The 21,442-nt window shown below is 41.9% G+C and overlaps 1 protein-coding gene across 4 annotated transcripts in view; it reads right to left on the bottom strand.

The window, feature by feature from the left end:
- The window catches only part of dip2bb (disco-interacting protein 2 homolog Bb), a 257,746-nt gene that overhangs the window by 72,817 nt on the left and 163,487 nt on the right, over positions 1-21,442 (bottom strand). For 3 of the 4 annotated variants that reach the window (XM_039746742.1, XM_039746744.1, XM_039746745.1), the window contains 6 exons: positions 12,952-13,149; positions 8,813-8,904; positions 3,308-3,418; positions 2,996-3,119; positions 2,599-2,708; positions 184-286 (listed from right to left, as the gene is read on the bottom strand). In XM_039746742.1, the coding sequence (XP_039602676.1) occupies positions 184-286; positions 2,599-2,708; positions 2,996-3,119; positions 3,308-3,418; positions 8,813-8,904; positions 12,952-13,149 (738 nt within the window). The remainder of the gene's footprint in view (positions 1-183; positions 287-2,598; positions 2,709-2,995; positions 3,120-3,307; positions 3,419-8,812; positions 8,905-12,951; positions 13,150-21,442) is intronic. The other variant, XM_039746743.1, reaches the window with a different exon arrangement.

The raw sequence follows: 21,442 nt of genomic DNA, 5'->3' as shown, positions 1-21,442 counted from the left end.
CTTGCCAACTCACACTCCTTTTAACTGATGACAGAGAGGCATTATGACCCTTGGTTCCCCTTTGTGGAAAATGCTGTCCATGTTATGGAAGACCACCATGGAGTGAAATTCAAAGTTTGGAGATTCTATCTACACATGCAGCCCAGCGTGGGCACTGGGGAGGAGAATGAGGAGCCGGCTTACCTTCTGTGTAGTTGCAGGCTTGGGTGAGGGCCTGGCAGTGGTTCAGCATGGTTATCCGGGAAACTGCCACTCCCATCACACTACCTTCCTTGCTTGCCTTGTACTGTTTAACAAAAAAAAAAAAGGAAACTGTATAAGGAGTGCAGCAAAAACATGGGGCGTCATTCAAATAATGTCACCAGCTCAACATTTCAAACCTAGCAGGAGGGCTGGACTAACTGTGGGCAAACCTGTGTTTTATTTAGTTAATTCTGTAGGCTTCAGATACTGGCGCCAAACTATGTTTGCACCCCAGTGCCTTTACCCAGTACAGAATTGGGTTTGAGCCTAATCCTAACTCCCTGATGGGCTGTAGACACAGTACAAACCCTGGATTACGAGCATAAGATGCTTGTTTCGAGAAGTTGCAGAACAAGGATGCAGCCTGAACTACAACCCCGTCCCCAATTTCAGCAGGACACACTGGATGAAGTCTGGTGTATCTAACTTTTGTTGCAAACTACAGCAAAGGACCAGCTACGGCCATCAATTCCTTCAAATGTTAAAATGCTGCACCAGGGAAAGGTCTCTCTTCTATTGTTCACAACCTGTCTGATATCTCATGTTTTATGTACCATGATAGAGAGGGGCAGAGACTGAGGCTGAACTCTCTGCAGTGCAGTTGTACAGCACTGGCACTGTCTGACAGCACGTCATTGCGTCCGATTCTTTGTAAATGTGAAAGTCGTCAGAGAATCGTGCAACTGGTCGTGTCATGTGACATCCTGAAGTAAAAAAAATCAACAACTATAGCCGTCAAGTTTGATTGATTGTCATGTGATTGCAAAAGCCATTCTGGTTTAGAAGAAGCTCTCTCATCTTGGTGAGTAATAGTAGGAGACTCTCAACCTCATCCAGAGCCCCTCGTTTGGATGGCATTGCTTGTAAGCTGCGAGTGGTACATGTTATTGGCTATAAAAAAAAACATACTTTATACATTTTTAATTGGATTGGAGGATACCATTATTTACAGTATCTGCTCCACAGCTACACCATTAGTATTCCATTTTTGGATTTCGCCAGTGTCTTCAATATCATCAAGCTATCCCTTTAAAAGGTTAAACTCAGAGATCTGCAGGTAGATGAGCCTCTGGTGTCCTGGGTAATGGACTGTCAGGCAGACCACAGTATGTGAAACTCAAAGACTGAGTGAGCAACACAAGGAATAGGCCGGTCTGCTTTACTCTTCACTCTGTACACCTCTGACTAACAATATAACAGCAGGTTGTGTCACTTGCAGAAGTTCTCAGTGGATTCTACACTTATGGGGTGTATTAATAAGGGGGACAAAGGAGAGGAGTTAGGGGGGAGAATTTTGAGAACTGTCTGCATCTTAACTTAAGCAAAACCAAAGAACTGGTTATTGACTTTCACCACACCAAAGCGCCTCTATGCCTGATCAGTATTCAAGGAGTGGATGGAGAGGTGGTCCACATCAATGACAGGTTGGACTGGTGTCATATCATACATACATGAACTGCAGGAGAAAGAGCAGAGCAGACGCTTTTTCTTGCGTTCCTTTAATGTGGGAAGTGACATCCATCACATCTTCTACAAGTATGTGATGGCCAGTGTGGTGTGATGGACTGGTAACATCACAAAAAGAGAGGAGCTCCGAATCAACAAGCTAATTAAAAGGGCAGGCTCAGGTATGGGACAAACTCTGGAGGTCGTAGCAAAGGAGAGAATGAAAACAAAACTGAGTGCCATCATGAATAATGCTGCACATCCACTTTGACGAATTAACACTGAGGACTTACAGCCAACAAATCATTCAGCAGAAGTGTTTTCAGGAAATGTGACCGGGGGCTCCTTTATACCAACAATATGTCTGTATAGTGCCTCACTGGGACCAGGACTGCCAAGTCTGAAGATTTTTCATTTTAATTTTCTTGCTTTGTAGTCATTCTGGGGTGTGTTTAGCCCAAAGTGTGTGTGCATATTTCTGTATTTATTTATCTGTTAATCTACCTATTTATGTATTTATTTAAAGAGCTTATGTAAAAAGCCAAATTTCCCCCTGGGGACAAATAAAGTTCTGACTATCAATCAATGAAACTGTGCTGGAAAGCCGAGACAGTTTCACGAATTTATAATCGACTGCACTTTTGCGTTTTGTAATTTGACATTGTGATGCATCAAGATCAGAAGTGAACTGCAGTTATCAAGTCTGACAAGCCACTCCCACCAGAAATCGTGTAATGTGACCCCGGTTTAATCGGGCATCCTCAAGGTGACATGATCCAGCCACAGCAACCCTCACAATTGACTAACTAGAGACCTGGTAGTGTGTTGCCAGCCTAAGCGATTCCTCTTCTACCTCAGTCAGAGAGCAGCATTTCAGAGTATAGCCCCCGGATGTCACAAGGCACTTACCTCGACGTAGGCCAAGTCCGTGTTAGCTGTGGGGATGTGCGGTTGCCAATCCTTGGAAGGTTTGGTCAGGTACTTTGAGTCCGTCACAACCCATTTCAGCCGCGGCCACCCTGTTGAGAAATAGACTTGGGGGGGTTAAATGTGGCCACAATGCACTTTGCTTTTACAGATTTGAACACTTTGCAAGCTGAATTCCTTGACTGAATCTTTAAATATAAATTAAATTTATTTTTGAACTAATTCCATCACAGGGAAAATTTCACTTAAAAATCTGAACATGAGCAACAAATGCCACTGAAAATGCTAGTCCTATAGCAAGAACACTAACAACGTGCCCTGTCCTACCACGGAGGCACAGGACCTGCCAGCATTAGACCATGGTACTCTAGCCACTCACCTTTGAACTGTACAATCTCCCCATTCTGCGTCTTCGGCAGGCCCTTCAAGCAAATCTCACTGGTCAGCGCCAACGCCACGCCACAGCTGCCCAGCAGGAAGCCAATCTGTTGGCTTCCAGCATCCTGAAACAAAGAAGCCATAAACCGGATATTGAGGACTCACAAAATGTGAAGTAAGGATTAGGGCTGGGAGTCAGTACTGTGCCAGAGCCTTGAAGCGTGAATGACAAAGTGACATCCACCAGAATCTCTTGTGGTCTTAAGCGACAAGGACACAGCAGTGCAGTACAGGCAGGGGGGAGTCCACTTACCTTTCTGGTTAACGGTACCTCAATTGGGACTGGGATCACTTCTGCCAGAAGACATCCATAGAAGGCCACTAAGAACATTCCTGGGTCACTATTGGGGTACACCAGTGCCACCTGGAGGACAGGAAACGCAACACTAGAATGAGAGACGTCACCATGATGGCTGGCTAACATTTTCAGTTCTCAACAATCTCAGAGCTAAAATACCAGTGGATCCTGAAAGCAACACCCAACACCCCCAGAATGACAAAGCGAAAACAGGAGTTTAAAAAGTTGAGCAAATTTATTTTAAATGAATAACTGAAATATCTCACTGACACAAGCACTTCAGAGTAGACTGATTTTTTTTTTTTTGTTCGTGGTCACCCACTCCTGCAGGACCCCATATCCTGTGAATCCAGCAAACCCACTTCCGCAAATACTACACTTCGGTTGTGCCACATTCACCAACAGGATCGCATTGCTTTCATTAAGGAAAAAAGTCATGTGTGCTTGATAGGCCTGATTAATATAATTGTGTATAAGGGGGTGGGCTATAGAGGCTGAAGCTGTCCCCCCACCCAATTCCCCACTCTTTTTTTTTTGCTGAATCTGTGTGATTGGAAATTAAAACAGATCTTCCAATGGGACCGAAGTAATAGTTTTTGAGCACAAGTGCACAAAAGAAGCAGAACACAGCATTGTCAGCAACGTGTCTCGTTTTGTAGGTAGGCTACCGCTAGCAATCCCATGTGGCAATCACGAACCGTGTTAATAAGTTCTATTCATTCATAAGGTACGATTCCCTTTATTGTTTATTGTTATGTTTAAATAACACATACAATGAGAGTTCGGTACAATACTTGAAACGATGATCAAAACCACATATCTAATATTCTTACATAGACAGCCCACACATAACACAATTGTCAGAATATGCAAAACAATTTTTTCTGAAATTTCAAGTTTTTCTAAAAATATTACACAACAAAAAGAAAAAAAAATAAAAATAAATCTACTCTCTCTATATATAAAATCCTAAGCCTAAAAGTGCAACAATTTTATGTGACTTTTTTGTCATGCTTTAAATCTGCCTTATTTTAAATCCCTCATATACAGTATATGTTTGGTATAATTCATTTCAGAATTTAGTGAAGTTTAAATTGATGCTTTTAGATTTTCAGATGCTAATTCTGTTTTAAAATTATAAACTAAACCATCAAGAAAGTCATGGTTTATAAGAATGTCAGTTAAAAAGAATGGATTGTTTATTTAGTCTCTTTATTTATAAATGCTCATCAAGCATAGTGGGCCTCAGTTTAATGGGAATACTCCAATCGGTAAGAGAGCAAATATTTTATTCTCATTTCATGACTTTTACTCTGTTAAATAATATTTTTTCTTTTGTACATTTACAGATTTTACTAATATTCTGGCTGCAAACCTGGGGTAGAGTTGGTCGCCATCCCCCTTGTAAATAAATAAATATTTCACAATTATTTCTATGAGGTGTCTGATTTCACTGCAGAATTTAGTGTAGTAATCACTTTGGGGTTGAAATTGTTTTCATGAGACTTGTGGTCCACGCTCTAACAGACCCGTATCTCTTCTCTGAGGGGAGAAGTCCATACGGTTTGTGTGTTGGGTCACACAAGTCTTTTATGATGTTGGATGTCTTCCGCAGACAGAGAGAGATTCACAAGTCTTCCACAGTAGGCAAAGGTGTGTTGGTATCTTCCTCTGCCATTTTAATGATTCTTTGCAGAGCCTTTTTGTCAGCTGCTGAGCTGTTGCCATACCACACAAGTATCCCATGTGTCAGGACACTCTCAAATGGAACAAACATAGCAGCTTCTGTGACAGATCAACCTCCACAAAAATGTGACATTCTGACATGAAAGGTGGATGACGTCCATGTATAAGCTACACGTATGAGTTTTGTTTATGACATAAGCCCTTCTGGTTGGCATATAACATACTAAGCACTGTTCTCTTTCAAAATGGATTGGAGATTTATAAACTAACCATTGATTTTTGCTTGTACCTGAAGATGAAAAGTGACCTGAAGGAAATACAGTTTTCTTCAATGTATGAAGTGAAGACAAAAACGGCAAGACTGTTGAAGAGCCTCAAGCAAGAAGACTTCCAGCACTGTTTCAATCAATAGAAGATACGTATGGAGCAGTGTAGAGATTGGGAGGTGGAGTACATAGAAGGTGACAATGTTTAGAATGCTATAATTCAGCAATACATTTTTCCCCCCCAATACAGTTATTTTTGTGACTCACCTCGAGTGTGTATATATATATATATATATGGTTGAATAGTTAATAGTGTAAAATAATGCAAAGAGTATGCGACACGTGTTTTGCCCTAATTCTGGGCTCATCGCTAGAGGCGGAGCTGATCTACATATTGTCAAATAAACGAACCACACGCTGTGGCACAACGCAAGAGGCTTCGCCTCTAGCACTGCCATCCGAGGTTTGATTCCTCGAGAGGAGGTGCAGTGAGTGTGTACGCCTGATGAGCCCAGAATTAGGGCAAAACACGTGTCGCGTACTCTTTGCATTATTTGACATTAAAACTATTTAACAATTCTATGATCTGCTTCTCGCAACTGAAAGAGGGCACCGTGGCGGATGTTTGCAGGCTTGCAGACCAACCACAAGCATTACCTGGTAGGTACCCACCCATACCATGAAAAAAAAAAAAAAAAAAAAAAAATATATATATATATTGTAGATAAATACATTTCTGCTGCTTTGACGGTCCCAATGAGCACAGTGGCCTCCATCATCCGTAAGAGGAAGACGTTTAAAACCACCAGGACTCTTCCTAGAGCTGGCCGGCCATCTAAACTGAGCGATCGGGGGGAGAAATGCCTTAGTCAGGGAGGTGACCAAGAACCTGATGGTCACTCTGTCAGAGCTCTAGAGGTCCTCTGTGGAGAGAGGAGAACCTTCCAGAAGGACAACCATCTCTGCAGCAATCCACAAATCAGGCCTGTATGGTAGAGTGGCCAGACGGAAGCCACTCCTTAGTAAAAGGCACATGGCAGCCCGCCTGGAGTTTGCCAAAAGGCACCTGAAGGACTCTCAGACCATTAGAAACAAACTTCTCTGGTCTGATGAGACAAATTGAACTCTTTGGTGTGAATGCCAGGCGTCACGTTTGGAGGAATACAGGCACCGCTCATCACCAGGCCAATACCATCCCTACAGTGCAGCATGGTGGTGGCAGCATCATGCTGTGGGGCGCAGGAACTGGGAGACTAGTCAGGATAAAGGGAAAGATGACTGCAGCAATGTACAGAGACATCCTGGATGAAAACCTGCTCCAGAGCTCTTGACCTCAGACTGGGGCGACGGTTCATCTTTCAGAAGGACAACGACCCTAAGCACACAGCCAAGATATCAAAGGAGTGGCTTCAGGACAACTCTGTGAATGTCCTTGAGTGGCCCAGCCAGAGCCCAGACTTAAATCTGATTGAACATCTCTGGAGATCTTAAAATGGCTGTGCACCGACGCTTCCCATCCAACCTGATGGAGCTTGAGAGGTGCTGCAAAGAGGAATGGGCGAAACTAGCCAAGGATAGGAGTGCCAAGCTTGTGGCATCATATTCAAAAAGACTTGAGGCTGGAATTTCTGCCAAAGGTGCATCGACAAAGTATTGAGCAAAGGCTGGGAATACTTATGGACATGGGATTTCTCAGTTTTTTTATTTTTAATAAATTTGCAAAAACCTCAAGTAAATTTTTTTCATGTTGTTATTATGGGGTGTTGTGTGTGGAATTCTGAGGAAAAAAAATGAATTTAATCGATTTTGGAATAAGGCTGTAACATAAAATGTGGAAAAAGTGATGCACTGTGAATACTTTCTGGATGCACTGTGTATGTCTATATACAGTATATATATATATATATATATATACACATATATATATATATACACATATATATATATATATATATATATATATATATATATATATTGTGGAGGATGGCCGGCTGTTTATCCCGGCCAATACCCCCAAGCCGCCAGGTGGAGCCCTCCTTGCAGCATGGAGGTCCCCAGAAGACCAGCAGGGCATCATGGACAATGGAGTTTTTATGCACCGCCCTGCTGGATGCCATGGGGCCACGAGAGGGAGCTGCAGGGAGGACCGAAGAGTTCTTCGTGCCCTATGACCCGGAAGTTCGTCATAGGAAGAGCGACGGGCTTCCGGGGTGAGAAAAAACATTGTTTACCCTGATCCGGAAGGAATAAGGACTTGTGGACTGTTTGGCAGGAACACCTCTGGGTCAGGGAGTATAAAAGGACTGTGGGAGCTCCCAGACAATGAGCTGGAGTCGGGAGGAGGAAGAACGAAGCTCAGGAGAGCTGTGGAGGCGGCCCGAAGAAAGGCATCGTGGCCAGGACTGTGACTTTGGGGTTTGTGCACTGACTTTATTGAACTGGGTCTGAGTGACCAATATTGTTGTAAATAGTTTTGTATAATAAACGTGTGCTGAAAAACAACATGTCCGCCTGTCTGTGTCCGGGTCAACTTCCACAATATATATATATATATATATATATATATATATACACATACACACACACACACTCTAGTACATTTATGGGGGGACCCAAAAATAACCGGAATTTTGTTGTTGTTAGGTTAGTACTTGTAGTACGTGGTTGGGCCGCTAGGGCGATCTAGTTACACTCCTCACAAGTCAGTCTGGAAGGTTGTGCTTGTGTTCAGTGAATTTTGTAAAAGTAGTTTTGTGCAAGTGTTGTTTTTTTATGATGGCCGATTATCGTAAGCAACACGCGGCAGTGAAATTTTGTTTTCTTCTTAAAAAGAGTGTTGCAGAAACCATTGTTATTAAAATGGTATGACAACCCTGAACCACCCACCCTACTCACCTACACATACATATACACATGTACAGTATATATACTGTATACATACATATATATATTATATATATGTATATATATATATATATATATATACATATATATACATACACACACACACAGTGGAACCTCGGTTCACGAACATCTCAGAACACGTACAATCCTGTCTGTAAGCTCTATTGGCACTTCCCTCGATGTCATGGCTAGTTTTTTGCTCACCTGTGGGACCTTCTTGAGACGGATGTGTGTCTTTCCTAAACAGTCCGATCAACTGAATTGACCACAGGTGGGCTCCAAATTGGGCCTAAAAACATCTCAACAACGTCCAACATAATGGGATACAACTGATCCAAATGTCAAGTGTCACAGAAAAGGGTATGAATACTCGTGTCAATAGGATACTTCAGTGGATTTTTTTTAATGTTTAACAAATTTGCAAAAATTTCTAAAACCTTGTTTTCACTTTGATATTCTGGGCTATTAGGTGTGGCTTGATTAGGGGAAAAATAACGAAGTCAAATGATTTTATCACAAGGCTGCACCGGAACAAACTGGTAAAATACAGATGGGGTCTTAAGACTTTGTGAAAGCACTGTATGTTAAAGATCCCAGCACTCACCCTGTCTCCAGGTTTCAGCATTGGCTCGTTCTTCGTCCCCAGCTTGTTTAGAAGTGTGTATGCCAGTTTAAGACTCCGACTCCACAGCTTTCCTGCATAACATACAAACAAGTGACAAAGGAGTTGGTTACAGAAAGTTAAGAGTGCATAGGTCGGAAAGAGGAAGATGAACCAATTGGAATAGGGGGGAGTTTATTAAACAGGCAAGCTTTAAGACCTCCTTAGTGGGGGCACCTAAAACAATAAACAAGACAATCCTGCAGAGGGAGTCACCGTTTAGACACAGAGCAGTGATGACCCGGATTCAGACTGTATTGGATGTGTCGCCCTCTGGGAATGTTCTATTGTGAGCCATTCATTCTCAGTTAACACTTGGGAATGTGAAAAGGCCTGCTCCTGTGACGGAGCCAATCAAGTGGTCACCAATATTACAAGGTATATTTAAAAAATAATAAAAAAAAAAAAAAAGGTTTCACCTCTTTGGACATTTTTACACTTTGTTATACAACATTGAATCCCAGTGGACTTAATTTCACTTTTTTGAAGATTGTTTGGACATGTGCAGAGGAGCGATGCTGGGTGTATTGGGAGAAGGATACCAAGGATAGAGCTGCCAGGGAAGGGGAAAAGAGGAAGGCCTAAACGAAGGTTTATGTGCTGAGAGAGGACATCCAGGTGATGAGTGTAACAGAGCAAGATGGAGAGGACAGAAAGATATGGAAGAAGATGATCCGAACGGGAGCACCTGAAAGAAGAAGAAGATGATCAACAGGTCCCTATATTTTGATCCTAATTACGATGATTAAACATACAATAATTAATAGAGGAGAAAAATTACTGGAGTAATTTTCAGGTTTGAGAGACTTAATCAAAGGCCCACTGGGGTAGGATCCCTTTAAGCAGTAACGGGATTCAAAATGTCAATCTTACAGGCACGCCTCAGAGTCACAAGTTTGAGGTTAGGGGGACTAAAACATGAAGTTATAGGGCCCTCCTTGGACCACAGTTAGAAACCACTGCACTACAGGATTGAGGAAAAGGAAAACAAAACATCCAGAATGGCAGCTCTGTTTATAAAAATCAGAGCAGAACAGCCAAATTAATTTAAACTAAAGGGCACAAATCTTCAAATCACAGCTCTATACAGCAGTGCTGCCCAGCTTACGAGAAGGACCTGGGAGTCATAGTGGACTGGTCTCTATCAACTTCCAGACAGATAAGATCAAGAAGGCAAATAAGATGTTAGTTTATATAGAGCCCCCTCCATTGTGTAAAGTACAAGGCAATGGATGTTAAATAAAATACTAGTGGTGTCTCACCTTGACAACAACATGCAGTTTAGGCCTCCATATTGCAAAAACAGACAAAATCGTGCTAGAAAACATGCAGAGAGGAGGAACTAAGTCAGGGGTGGGCAATGTTGGTCCTGGAGGGATGCAGTTGCTGCAGGTTTTTATTCCAACCCAGTTTTCTTAATGAGAAGTTAATTATTGCTGATGATGCACTTATTGCTCAAGTGACATTTTGATGCTTCATTTTAGTGGTCTCACTTGTTAAGAGTCCCCATCCTTAACTGCTTAGTTCAGTCTTTAAGCACTGTGTTTTAATGGCTCCTTATTAGCAATAAGATGCAAACGACAAGGAGGAAGCAGCAGTCTTCCATCTGACTTGTTTCCATGTACACCTGTGTGGATTCATCTGGTTTAATGAAACACGAGAAGAGTGTGACAGACTGAAAGTTATCGGTTTTAGGCTTCAAATCATTGGGATGATATCCTTAGAAAGGAAAAAATCTACGACATAAGATCTTATTGACAAGCCATAAAATTAAATAAGGTCTGAGACTGACAAGGATTGCGTTCTAATTAAGCAAATGGGCTGGAATGAAAACCTGCAGCCCTCCAGGACCGACACTGCCCACCCCGGCACTAAGCTGATAAGAGGTCTAAGCCATAAAGAGAGATTGAAGCATTAAGATTAAGAGGGGGCAGGATTTAAAATTATGAAAGGAATTAGTAAAGTGGATTCCAGGTTGTTACTTTAAAATAAATTCCTCAACAAGAACACATTGACATGGGTGGAAACTTGTTAAGGGCAAATTTTGCACAAATGTTAAAAAAATTTTTCTTCATGCAAAGAACCAAAGACATGTAGAAGAAAGGACCAGGTAAGTGGGGTGGAGAACTGAACTTTATGGACCTCCACATCTCGACTTGATGTTAGTTTGGACAATCAATGTGAGTGGGATGGATGACCTTGCTGGGTTGAAAGGAAAAAGTCATCAGAGATAAAAGGCGCGTTGGAATCATCAGAGGGTAAGATTCTCTCATCAGATTGGAAGGCCAGCACAGACCCGCAGTGTAGAAAACCCAGAAGGGGGTAATCAGCCAGATGGCCGAGACACACAGGACTGTGACTTTTTTATTATTTCTCTTGTACGATTTTAATTTTCTCCAATGTCAGCTGGAAGTTAGCTAATCAGTTAAAGCTGGTTTCCATTTAGGTTTAATCAGCCTCTACCTTGTTGCCTGCATGTTTTAACAAAGCTGCATTTTTATGCGTTCCAGTTCTGTATTCAGTAATTATTATCATCTGTACTTGTATTTTATCTGAGAATTGCTCATAGAGCACAGCGCCATGCACTCGCTGAGGAGTGCTATACCAAAAATAAAAAAAAAATGAGGATTTTGTAGATGCAGAGGACAGGAAGATATGGGAAAAGATGAACTGCTGTGGCAGCCCCTAATGAAAGCATCCAGAAGAAGAAAAGAGGCACCCTCATAGTTAGAAACCCGATTGACTGTAGAGTCGACCAAGTGCCCCTATAGCTGAATTGTATTCTATCCTCTTGGCCACTTGCCCTCATAGAAGAAACGTCCGGACTCGACCTCAAGGACTGAAGATTACAAAGTAGCCTTCTCTACCACGGTGCCAAATGAGCTCTTCTTTAGCTCAGCTGGATCAACATAAACAGGAGGCCCCAGGTTCATGGGTCAGCCTCTCTCCGTGTGAGGATATGAAATGGAGAGGGGCATTTTAAATGAGAACTTGGGGGATCCACCCACTGCTCGCCAACCCCTTGGGTGTGGGGACCTCGGGGCACTCCTCTGTTAGATAAAGCGATTGTATTGAAAGAGATGGCATATAGAAGAGTATGCGGGGTGCGGGAGGAAGACTGTTTGATCGGTTTGCTATAATAGTAATCAGTTACTTGAGTATTTCACTATTTGAAATACCAGTGAAAAATAAAATGTAGTAAAAAGTACAAGTAAAAACAAATAAAACATAATAAAAAGTAAAAAAAAATGTATTATATTAACATTTTTGATTTAATTTATCCTCTAACTTGCATTCTATAAACGTTGCTTTTCTGCATATTCACATATCGTTCAGGATTTTATTTATCCTCTAACTTGCATTCTATAAACGTTGCTTTTCTGCATATTCACATATCGTTCAGGATATTTTTCTCTTTTTCGTTTATTGGATGATTCTCTTTGCTCTTGATTTTTTTTTTTATATGCAGTTCTGTTTTGCTCATTTTCCTTTTTTCAACATTCATTATCAGCTCTTGCTGCTCTTTTTCTCTTCAACATTCTTGCATCGATAATTTACTTTTCTGCCTTGCCATTATAACCGAATGCGTTGAAGGACGAGTTAGCACTGAGTGTGTCATGGCCCGGTACAGAGAGAGGATGGGCACAGCAGGAGTAAGGATTGGGCGAACAGTGAGAAGGGGAGTGGTCAAGGCTAAATAAGGCGGACACAATGGAAAACACTTTTAATATAGTAGAGATTGTTCATAATCTGTGCATGTGCTCAATGTAAAGTGCTATACAAAAATATGCTGTAGTTGTACAGTGACAATTATTCAGACCTGATGCGTTTAGTCCATGCATTGGTGACTTTGGCCTATGCCACAATCCTAACCCTTAACTCTTTACCTCCTTCATGGTGCTGCTCCTCAGTTGAAAGTCCACTCAGTTCTTTTTGAATTTTCGCCTGTGCAGGGACTGGTTTAGGGTTATGGTTATCTAAGGCATGCGGGACTCCTAGTAAGGCGCCAGACTGTATTGGTATAAGCACACCAAACACAGATTTTTTTTTCAATTTCTGCAGCTGAAGCCAGGCAGACTCACCGTATGTCAGTGTGTAAAGGGGCTTCCCCGTGACGTCCAAAGTGGTCAGGCAGGAAGCTTTAGCCTGGGTGGTCCCCCATCTCTGAAGTGCTGCCTCAATGGCAGGTGGCCAGTTGCTGACAACTCCCAATGGCTCCCCCTTCACCAGGATCATCTGCCGCCCCTCCGGTTTGGGCTGGTTCGGGTCAGGCTGTGGCACTGCAAAGGCACAAACATGAACTCATTTTTTATTATCTACATGCACAGGACACACTGATCAAAACCCCTCACAAAGAAGCTGCTCAAGTCTTTGATTTCTTAGTAATTTCATTATTTTTATGATGACTAAAGAGCACAGACTTTACAATTTAACCAACAAAAGGGCAATCAAAATCTCAGGGAAGTCTTCAGACAAAAAAATTTCAGACAAAACTAATAATAATAAACTGATGCAAGGAGCAATTAAAAATTGAAAAATGGAAATCTGAAAATGCTGACTAGTAAGACATGTCTGGTAAGGTTCTGGTTGAGGCTTTATGAACTGGTGCTCCACCAAGGGGTGACTCCTGGGGACCCTGAACTGGATTAAGCAATTCCAAGCTGCATACATGGATAAGAAGTTTTATAAAAATGAGGTGGCCATTCACTCAGTGAAGCAACTGTGGCTAGCTAATAGCTAAGCCGTTCCAATATTAATCCCGAAACATGTTAAAGAGGCTAATGTCTATTAGATTAGATTAGATAACCCAAGGGTAAATTCAAATGCATATAGCAACAGAAACATAATAAAATCAGAATGCAGACTCACAGGACAGATAACACATTTACCCAAGGTGACTTACAACATTTATGATACAACTGGTTGCATTTCTTTTGGTTTTCCAATTGGAGCCCAGGCAGGTCACATCATTACTTGCAACCTACAGGTTTGAAGTCCAAAGCCTTAACCACTGCACCACACTACATCCAAACAATCAATCAATAAATAAACTTGATGACTACATTGGGTGCAAGCATTGAAGTTCTCTATAATAGTGGCAGGAAAAGACCCCTCCAGATGCACTTCTTAGAACACCAAGAGTCCTCCAAGAGACAGCGCCTCCGGAACGGGATGGAGGGTATTTTTCCATGAGAGCTTCCAGTGTGTCCACGTTTCTCCCTGTGATGGAGCAGGCTTTCCTGATAACGCTGTGCTTCTCTTCTCTTGTTATCAGGTTGCTATCCCAGGGGACCACAGCACAGAACACCACAATGGCTATTATGAACTAGACTAGCAGAAGATTTCCATAAGTTTGCTGCACACATCAAAAGACCCGAGTCTCCTTAGGAAGTCCAGTCTACTCTGGCCCTTAGGTAACAATCTTCAGAAAGAGACAGGTGGTCAAGATTCAAACCCACTTTAAAAGAAAACTCCACCCAGAAATAGATTGTCTATAGAAATAGCCAAGAAAAACTTTTAATCTCAAACTTTCATGTTTGAACAGTGATGCAAAAAAAAAAAAAAAACCCTGATACAATAGGCTTCAAAAGGAGACACACCTTGAGCAGCAGCAAAGGTGCAGCATGAAAATGTGCTATATAAATAAATGTTGTTGTTGTAATCCAATGGAAAAAACCTTCACTTACGCGTGTCACACAGACAACAGATCTCTAGTCGTACATTTGGCATGTCATGCATTTTGACTAAAATACTGTTAAATACTCCAGGTCAGGTTGGGGAGCATGCACTGGTACAACGCAATGCCACACCCACCACATGACAAAACAGCTTGGGATCCTGGTTGGCAACCCCCAAGGCAGTGGGGGGTTCAGTTCCCCGCCTCTGGAAATGACCATCTATCTGCAACAGCCAGGCATTCCCTTGGCCTGGACCAGCTGCTCGGGTCCTCAAAAATGAGCAGGATTACCCCTTGGGGAATCGGGCCACATGGCCGTAGTGCCATACCTGACTCCCACTTAAATAGCCCACTTGCAGAAAATCCTTCCATGCACGTTCAAATAAGATCAAACTTTTCAATTGAAGACTCACCTCACCCCTCATCCATTGGTCAGGAATCCTGCTTCCTCACTGGCTACCTTTTCAGCCATGACCATCCATTTACACTTATATCCGCAACTGCCTTTGAGTTTTTCAAAGGCAGTTTGTGAAATTACACTGGTGAATTGACCCCTCCGCATGCTAATGCACCCCAGAGATGTACAGGTATGAGGCGGGTTTTCCACCTTATCATATTTTCACTTGTTTTTCTTTAGGTTTTTAAATTGTACTCCCCCTCTTAGAACTCTAAAATGCTAATATCAATGGTGGCAGCCAATGAACGAGGTACTGATGAGTGGGATTCCTGGAATCCATGGATGAACCTTGGCTTCACTTTGACCTCTGCAGAGGCCTAACTTGATTGTGAAAATATGTGCGTGGCAAAAAACAGGAAAATGTGTATGCCAAAGACATTCAGATGTGAGTGTCAGTAGGCTTTGCATCCTAGGAACTAAGTTACCTGAACTACTCTATAACATTTCAGTAATTATTTACTGCTCTCATCTTTCTGATCATAAAAGAGCTCATTACGATAGCAATTGATGAGAAGAATTAACAATTCATTGCGGAATTATGGTATTTGAGGGTCTCTCTAAAGTGCCTATTTCTCTTGCACGACTCAGCTCAAAAACTAATCAGCGCATCGTCAACTCATAACAGGCTTAAGTTTCAGGTTTGGTATTGTTCCATCCAGCTGTTTTAGCTCTAGACTGTCCTCAAGAAATTGTGACACACACCCATCGTTGAGATACCAACATTTGTTATCAGGGGACCCTAAAACATTGAGATTTGTCGAAAACCGGATGTCGAAATTTTTGACAAATCTAAAGCTTTCGCTCCTCCACTATAGACGTTAGGTTATGATTGGGGAGGGCTCAAAGCAAAAAATGCAGTTCTATAAAACCTGGTGCACACACATTTCTACACAACTTATCCTTTACAAATCATAACTTTGTAGATGTGCATTCGTGAATATGCCTTGATGCTAATCAACCTCACATGCACACAATCATGATGCTGCAGACGTTCATAGGTTGGAAGACCAGCCTTCCTCCTGACTTGTTGGGACCCCACCACATGCATTCAACAGCATCCAGATCATGTGCGACTCTGCACTGTTTTTGGGGAGGGGGGAAAAGCATATGGTGCCAGGGTCTGAGTGGGTAGATGCTATTACCTGGCACGAGTAATGATGCAATTGCTGATGCGACAAATAGTACAGTATATATGAAAAATGGAGGCCTATCAAAGCTAGTTTGAGTCGAAATTAATTGAATCACAGGTTGACTGAGGCAACAGAGACATGACGCTTGTCAACTTCATCTTCCCAACTTTAACAAACATATTTTCCAGCTTCTCTGAAACATCATGGATGAATGAGTTAAGTTGCCGTAAACATACGCACATTTTTCCAACAAAGTTTCTTTTACAAATCCCAACTTTTGGGTGGGAGGCTACTCACAAAAGGAGGCTTGACATGTGTGTCAGCAACATTTTTCAAACGAGGCCCTAGGTCATGAATCCAGTTTCTTGAGTTTGGGACCTGGCTGAGGCCTAGTTTTTGCTTTCTGAGTTGTGAGCCAGGCAGATCACAATACGATTTGTGCTTATACTAATATTTGATGAGATCAGCACGGAAGTAAAGACAGACAAGACATAAAGAACAAAAGCTTTTCAATGCTTATTAAGTATTTTAAATTCTAATTGGAAAAAAAAGATAACTAAAACTAGATTTCAAGTAAAAAAAAATTGCACATTTCAACTTGCTTGTTACAAATTCTTTCTTTAACACTAGAATTACCAGAGCCTACGAAAAAACTCGTAAATCGGTCCCACCTTAAATCGCTTCTTAAAATCGTTCACAGCTCTCCACCAGCGTCATTTGTCATCTAAATGTGCTGATAAAAATGCTCTTCTATCCCCCCCACCGACTTAGAACGTGCACAAACTTCTCCCAGCTCATGCCTTGATTGATTTTCTGGGAGTGAAGTGGAGTTTTAGAATGGAAATAACAGATCGTTGTTTGGAACACACGCATTTCATATCTGCTCCGTTTCTACAGTAATCTGTGTAAACACATTGTTAAAACAGAAACGTTTTTTATATTCTACTAGTAGATGACAAAATGTAGGCATAAACTATATAATGTATGAAGCCTGAAGTATCACAGAAATACTTTCACAAAAGGTACAAATCTAACACAACAATTGCGCTTTTATTCAAAAATATAACTGCAGAAACAAAAAGCCGTCTTAACATGCGACATTGACACCCCGTTTATTATGACTGCCTCCGTGGCGCAAAAGAATCAGCTGCCGCCTGGGAATCAAAAGGTCGCGAGTTCGATCCCGCACCACTCCGTTTTGAGAAGTAAACTGCTCTTAGTCTTACTATTTTAGAATAAAAACATACATTTGATTTCAGTCTGTAACAGCCGGTGTAATTTATAATACTTGTTAAGGTTAGCTTTGGTGTTTTTTTTTTTAAGTCAGTTTTATTATCTCAGCTGCGTTCACGAGCCCAAACACACCCCACCCCCGCATCGGACACTGCTGTTTTCACATAGACGCGCTGTAACAGAGGTGAACTCAGCTCCCTTCTACATCGGAGCAAGAATGCACATCCCATTGCTTGCATACTGAAGTGTCAGCAGGCACTTTTTGTGGCATTACACGCATTTTTGAGCAGTATGCAAGCAACGGTATGTGTCACAGATTACTGTAGAAACGGAGCAGACATGAAATGCGTGTGTTCCAAACGACGATCTATTATTTCCACTCTAAAACTCCACTTCACTCCCAGAAAATCAATCACGGCATGAGCTGGGAGAAGTTTGTGCACGTTCTAAGTCGGTGGGGGGGATGGAAGAGCCGGCTGCTTGCAGCCTGATTTTTATCAGCACATTTAGATGACAAAAGACGCTGGTGGAGAGCTGTGAACGATTTTAAGAAGTGATTTAAGGTGGGACGGATTTACGAGTTTTTTCGTAGGCTCTGGTGATTCTAGTGTTAAAGTGTATGGCTTAAACCACAAACTAAAATGGCTGAAAACTGCCAGTATGTCATAATGAGAATGAAAACCTGTTTCTTCAAAACATTTTTTTCATATTAGGCCCCATCCTTTTTACCATCTACATGCTCCCTCTTGGAAATGTCATTATCTTTACACTGCTATGCTGATGACACTCAGCTTTACCTCAGGACTACTCCCACCTCCTCTACTGCTCCTCTGCCAATATCTACATTGACTACCTGCCTGGAGGAGATAGAGGCATGGATGAGGCTCAATTTTCTTCAGCTAAAACAGATCCAAAACAGAAGCCATCTTAGTTGGCACATCACACCATCTCCGCTCTTCTACCAACACCAGTATCACTTTCGCTGGCCAAAACATTCCCCTTTCCACATCTGTCACCAATTTGGGTGTTAAAATGGACCCTCAACTCACCTTTGACGCCCACATCAAACACCTCTGTAAGTCTTCCTTTTACCACCTCAGGAATATCGCTAAACTCCGCACAACTCTCACCCTGGAAGATGCAGAGAAGCTCGTCCATGCCTTTGTCTCCTCCAGGCTGGATTACTGTAATGCGCTCCTCATCGGGATTCCTGGCAAGAGTATTCAGAGACTCCAGTATATTCAGAATTGCGCTGCCAGGATCCTGATGAGGTTGCGAAAGCACGATCATATCACCCCAATCCTGAAAACCCTTCACTGGTTCCTTGTTCCACTCAGAATTGAGTCCAAGGTCGTTCTCCTTACCCCTCAGTGCATCTATGGACATGCCCCCCTTTACTTACAGGAACTCCTTACCCCTCATACCTCCTCACGCACTCTCCGCTCTGTACACACTAACACTCTCCAAGTCCCTAGAACCAAGCTTCGCAGTATGGGTGATAGGGATTTTTCATCTGTGGCGCCGAGACTGTGGAACGCCCTCCCTGACTACCTGAGAGCCCCACAGTCGACTGATGTTTTTAAACGAAATCTAAAAACTCACCTTTTTAGAAAGAGATTTTGTTAAAGTACTGTATACATAGATTTTTGTTTTTACTCTGGAGCACTTTGAGATTTCTAAAATATGAAGTTCAATATAAATAAAATTTATTATTATTATTATTATATTAAATTGATGGGTTTCTAGGTTCCTCTTGCCTCCTCAGGGATGATTATTTCACATTCACTTCTTTATAAAGTTCCTTAACTAATTAATAAGAATGGTCTTATCTGCTGTATTGCCACTAAGCCATTATAAACTCTCGTTAACCAGACGCAATCACAGGTTGTTAGGGTGATGTTTACCAGAAGTCGTGCCGTTCTGACGTCTCTAACCGCGATGGCATTTAAAACCCTTAGTACATACAATCAAATTTCCAAAACCAAAGGTCTTCTATAAATTTTGCTTCATACTTGACTCTACGTTTTTGTGACCTCGTAGTCCTTTGACTAATGATTTTGAGTTCTTGTTTTGGCGTCTCTATCCTTATGAACTCGCTTGTACTCCTGAGACTACACACTTTCGTCATCCTTATTCTGACCCAGAAAGCCTTGCTGGTGGTACACAAGCACATTCTGATTTGATACCTCTCAAACACACCTCCTCTCTTGAATTTCTCGATAATCCTTTGTATTTCCTCCAATGTTTTTGAAAACCTGCTCGGTGGGCTTTATTTAAATCTTGTATTTATTTATATTTCTAGACTTTTATTTTTAATCTTGTGTGATTTTGGAATATTGTATTTTATAGCTTACCTCTTCCTCCTCTTCTCTTCTACCTCATCATTGCATCCTGAAGAGAACACAGTCAGTAGCCGCTCACCTCCTGCTTTGCTTATCTCAGCTGTTTCTGCTGCTGAAGCGGTGAGGATAAGTCGCTTGACAGCTGTCACACAGCTGCTCACTCTTGATCTCAGAAGTGTGTTGGTTCATATGATTCCCCCGCTAACAAGAATCAGGAAACGCAGGATTGAGCAGCATGATTTTATTGTGAAATACGCCATGACAGAGGTTTTAGATCTGTGCCAGAGAAACGAGGAATGGTAATTATGTGTCTATTCCAGCTTCACCTGCTGCTCAACGGACAACACAACAGCAAGTGAAGGTCCTTTCAAACATACGACCCCAGTAACACCAGGATTAAACTTAATGGTATGGCCTAGGAATCCTGAGCAGTCCAGAATGACCTGTTCACTGTACAGGTCGATGGCTTATCACTGGTTGTAGTGTGGGTTCCTGAAATGTGGACAAAAAGTGTACACTCCTCCATAGGGATTTTTTTTTTTTTTTTTTTAACTCCTCTAAAAGAAAAAAGAGGTCACTGAGCAGTAGTGATAAGTGAAACAGCCAACTGGCAAACATTCTCACTGCTGATGTTGCTGCTGTCTACACGGCATCCTGCCAAACAGGGTGTGGGGTTCGCCCACAGACTACAATGATGTCCACATGTCCCCTCACAGGTCCAAAAAAAAAAAAAAAAGAATCGTTAGTAAAGCACAAAAAAACCTGAAAGGCCATTCGTCTTCAGCATCATCTGAACAAAAACAAGGGTCAATTGTAAGGCCAGCGAATGCTTAAAAATAGCATTAGTCCTGAGCATCACTCAGGCAAATATATAAGCGTGTCTTACGTAAGCGCCAGGCCCAAGTGTTACCCGGGCAACGGTGTAACCACGTCTTCTCCTAGCCTCATAATGGCGTCTCGTAAGAAACATTTTTCAGCAGCCCAGGTGATTCATGCTCTTGACAGTGAGATGAGCACTGATGTTGAGGAGCCTTTCATCAGCAGCGATGACAAGGTAAATCTGCCTTCTTAGAATTGACTTTAAAATACTGCTTATGTTTTACAAAGCCTTAAATAATCTGCTCCATCCTATATTTCAGAATGTAGATAGATAGATACTTTATTAATCCCAAGGGGAAATTCACATAATCCAGCAGCAGTATACTGATAAAAAGAAACAATATTAAATTAAATAGTAATAAAAATGAAAAAAAATTAATGTTAGCATTTACTCCACCGGGTGGAATTAAAGAGTCGCATAGTGTGGGGGAGGAACGATCTCCTCAGTCTGTCAGTGGAGCAGGACAGTGACAAAAGTCTGTCACTGAAGCTACTCCTCTGCCTGGAGATGACACTGTTCAGTGGATGCAGTGGATTCTTCATGATTGACAGGAGTTTGCTTAGTGCCCGTCGCTCTGCCACAGATGTTAAACTGTCCAACTTTACTCCTGCAATAAAGCCTGCCTTCTTAACAAGTTTGTCCAGGCGTGAGGCGTCTTTCATCTTTATGCTGCCACCCCAGCACAACACTGCGTAGAAGAGGGCACTCGCCACAACCGTCTGGTAGAACATCTGCAGCATCTTACTGCAGATGTTGAAGGATGCCAACCTTCTCAGAAAGTATAGTCTGCTTTGACCTTTCTTACACAGAGCATCAGTATTGACAGTCCAGTCCAATTTGTCATCCAGCTGCAC

The sequence above is a fragment of the Polypterus senegalus genome, chromosome 3 (genome assembly GCF_016835505.1).
Source record: "Polypterus senegalus isolate Bchr_013 chromosome 3, ASM1683550v1, whole genome shotgun sequence".
In the NCBI taxonomy this organism is placed as follows: Eukaryota; Metazoa; Chordata; class Cladistia; order Polypteriformes; family Polypteridae; genus Polypterus; species Polypterus senegalus.
This window is presented reverse-complemented; position numbering and strand designations above follow the sequence as displayed.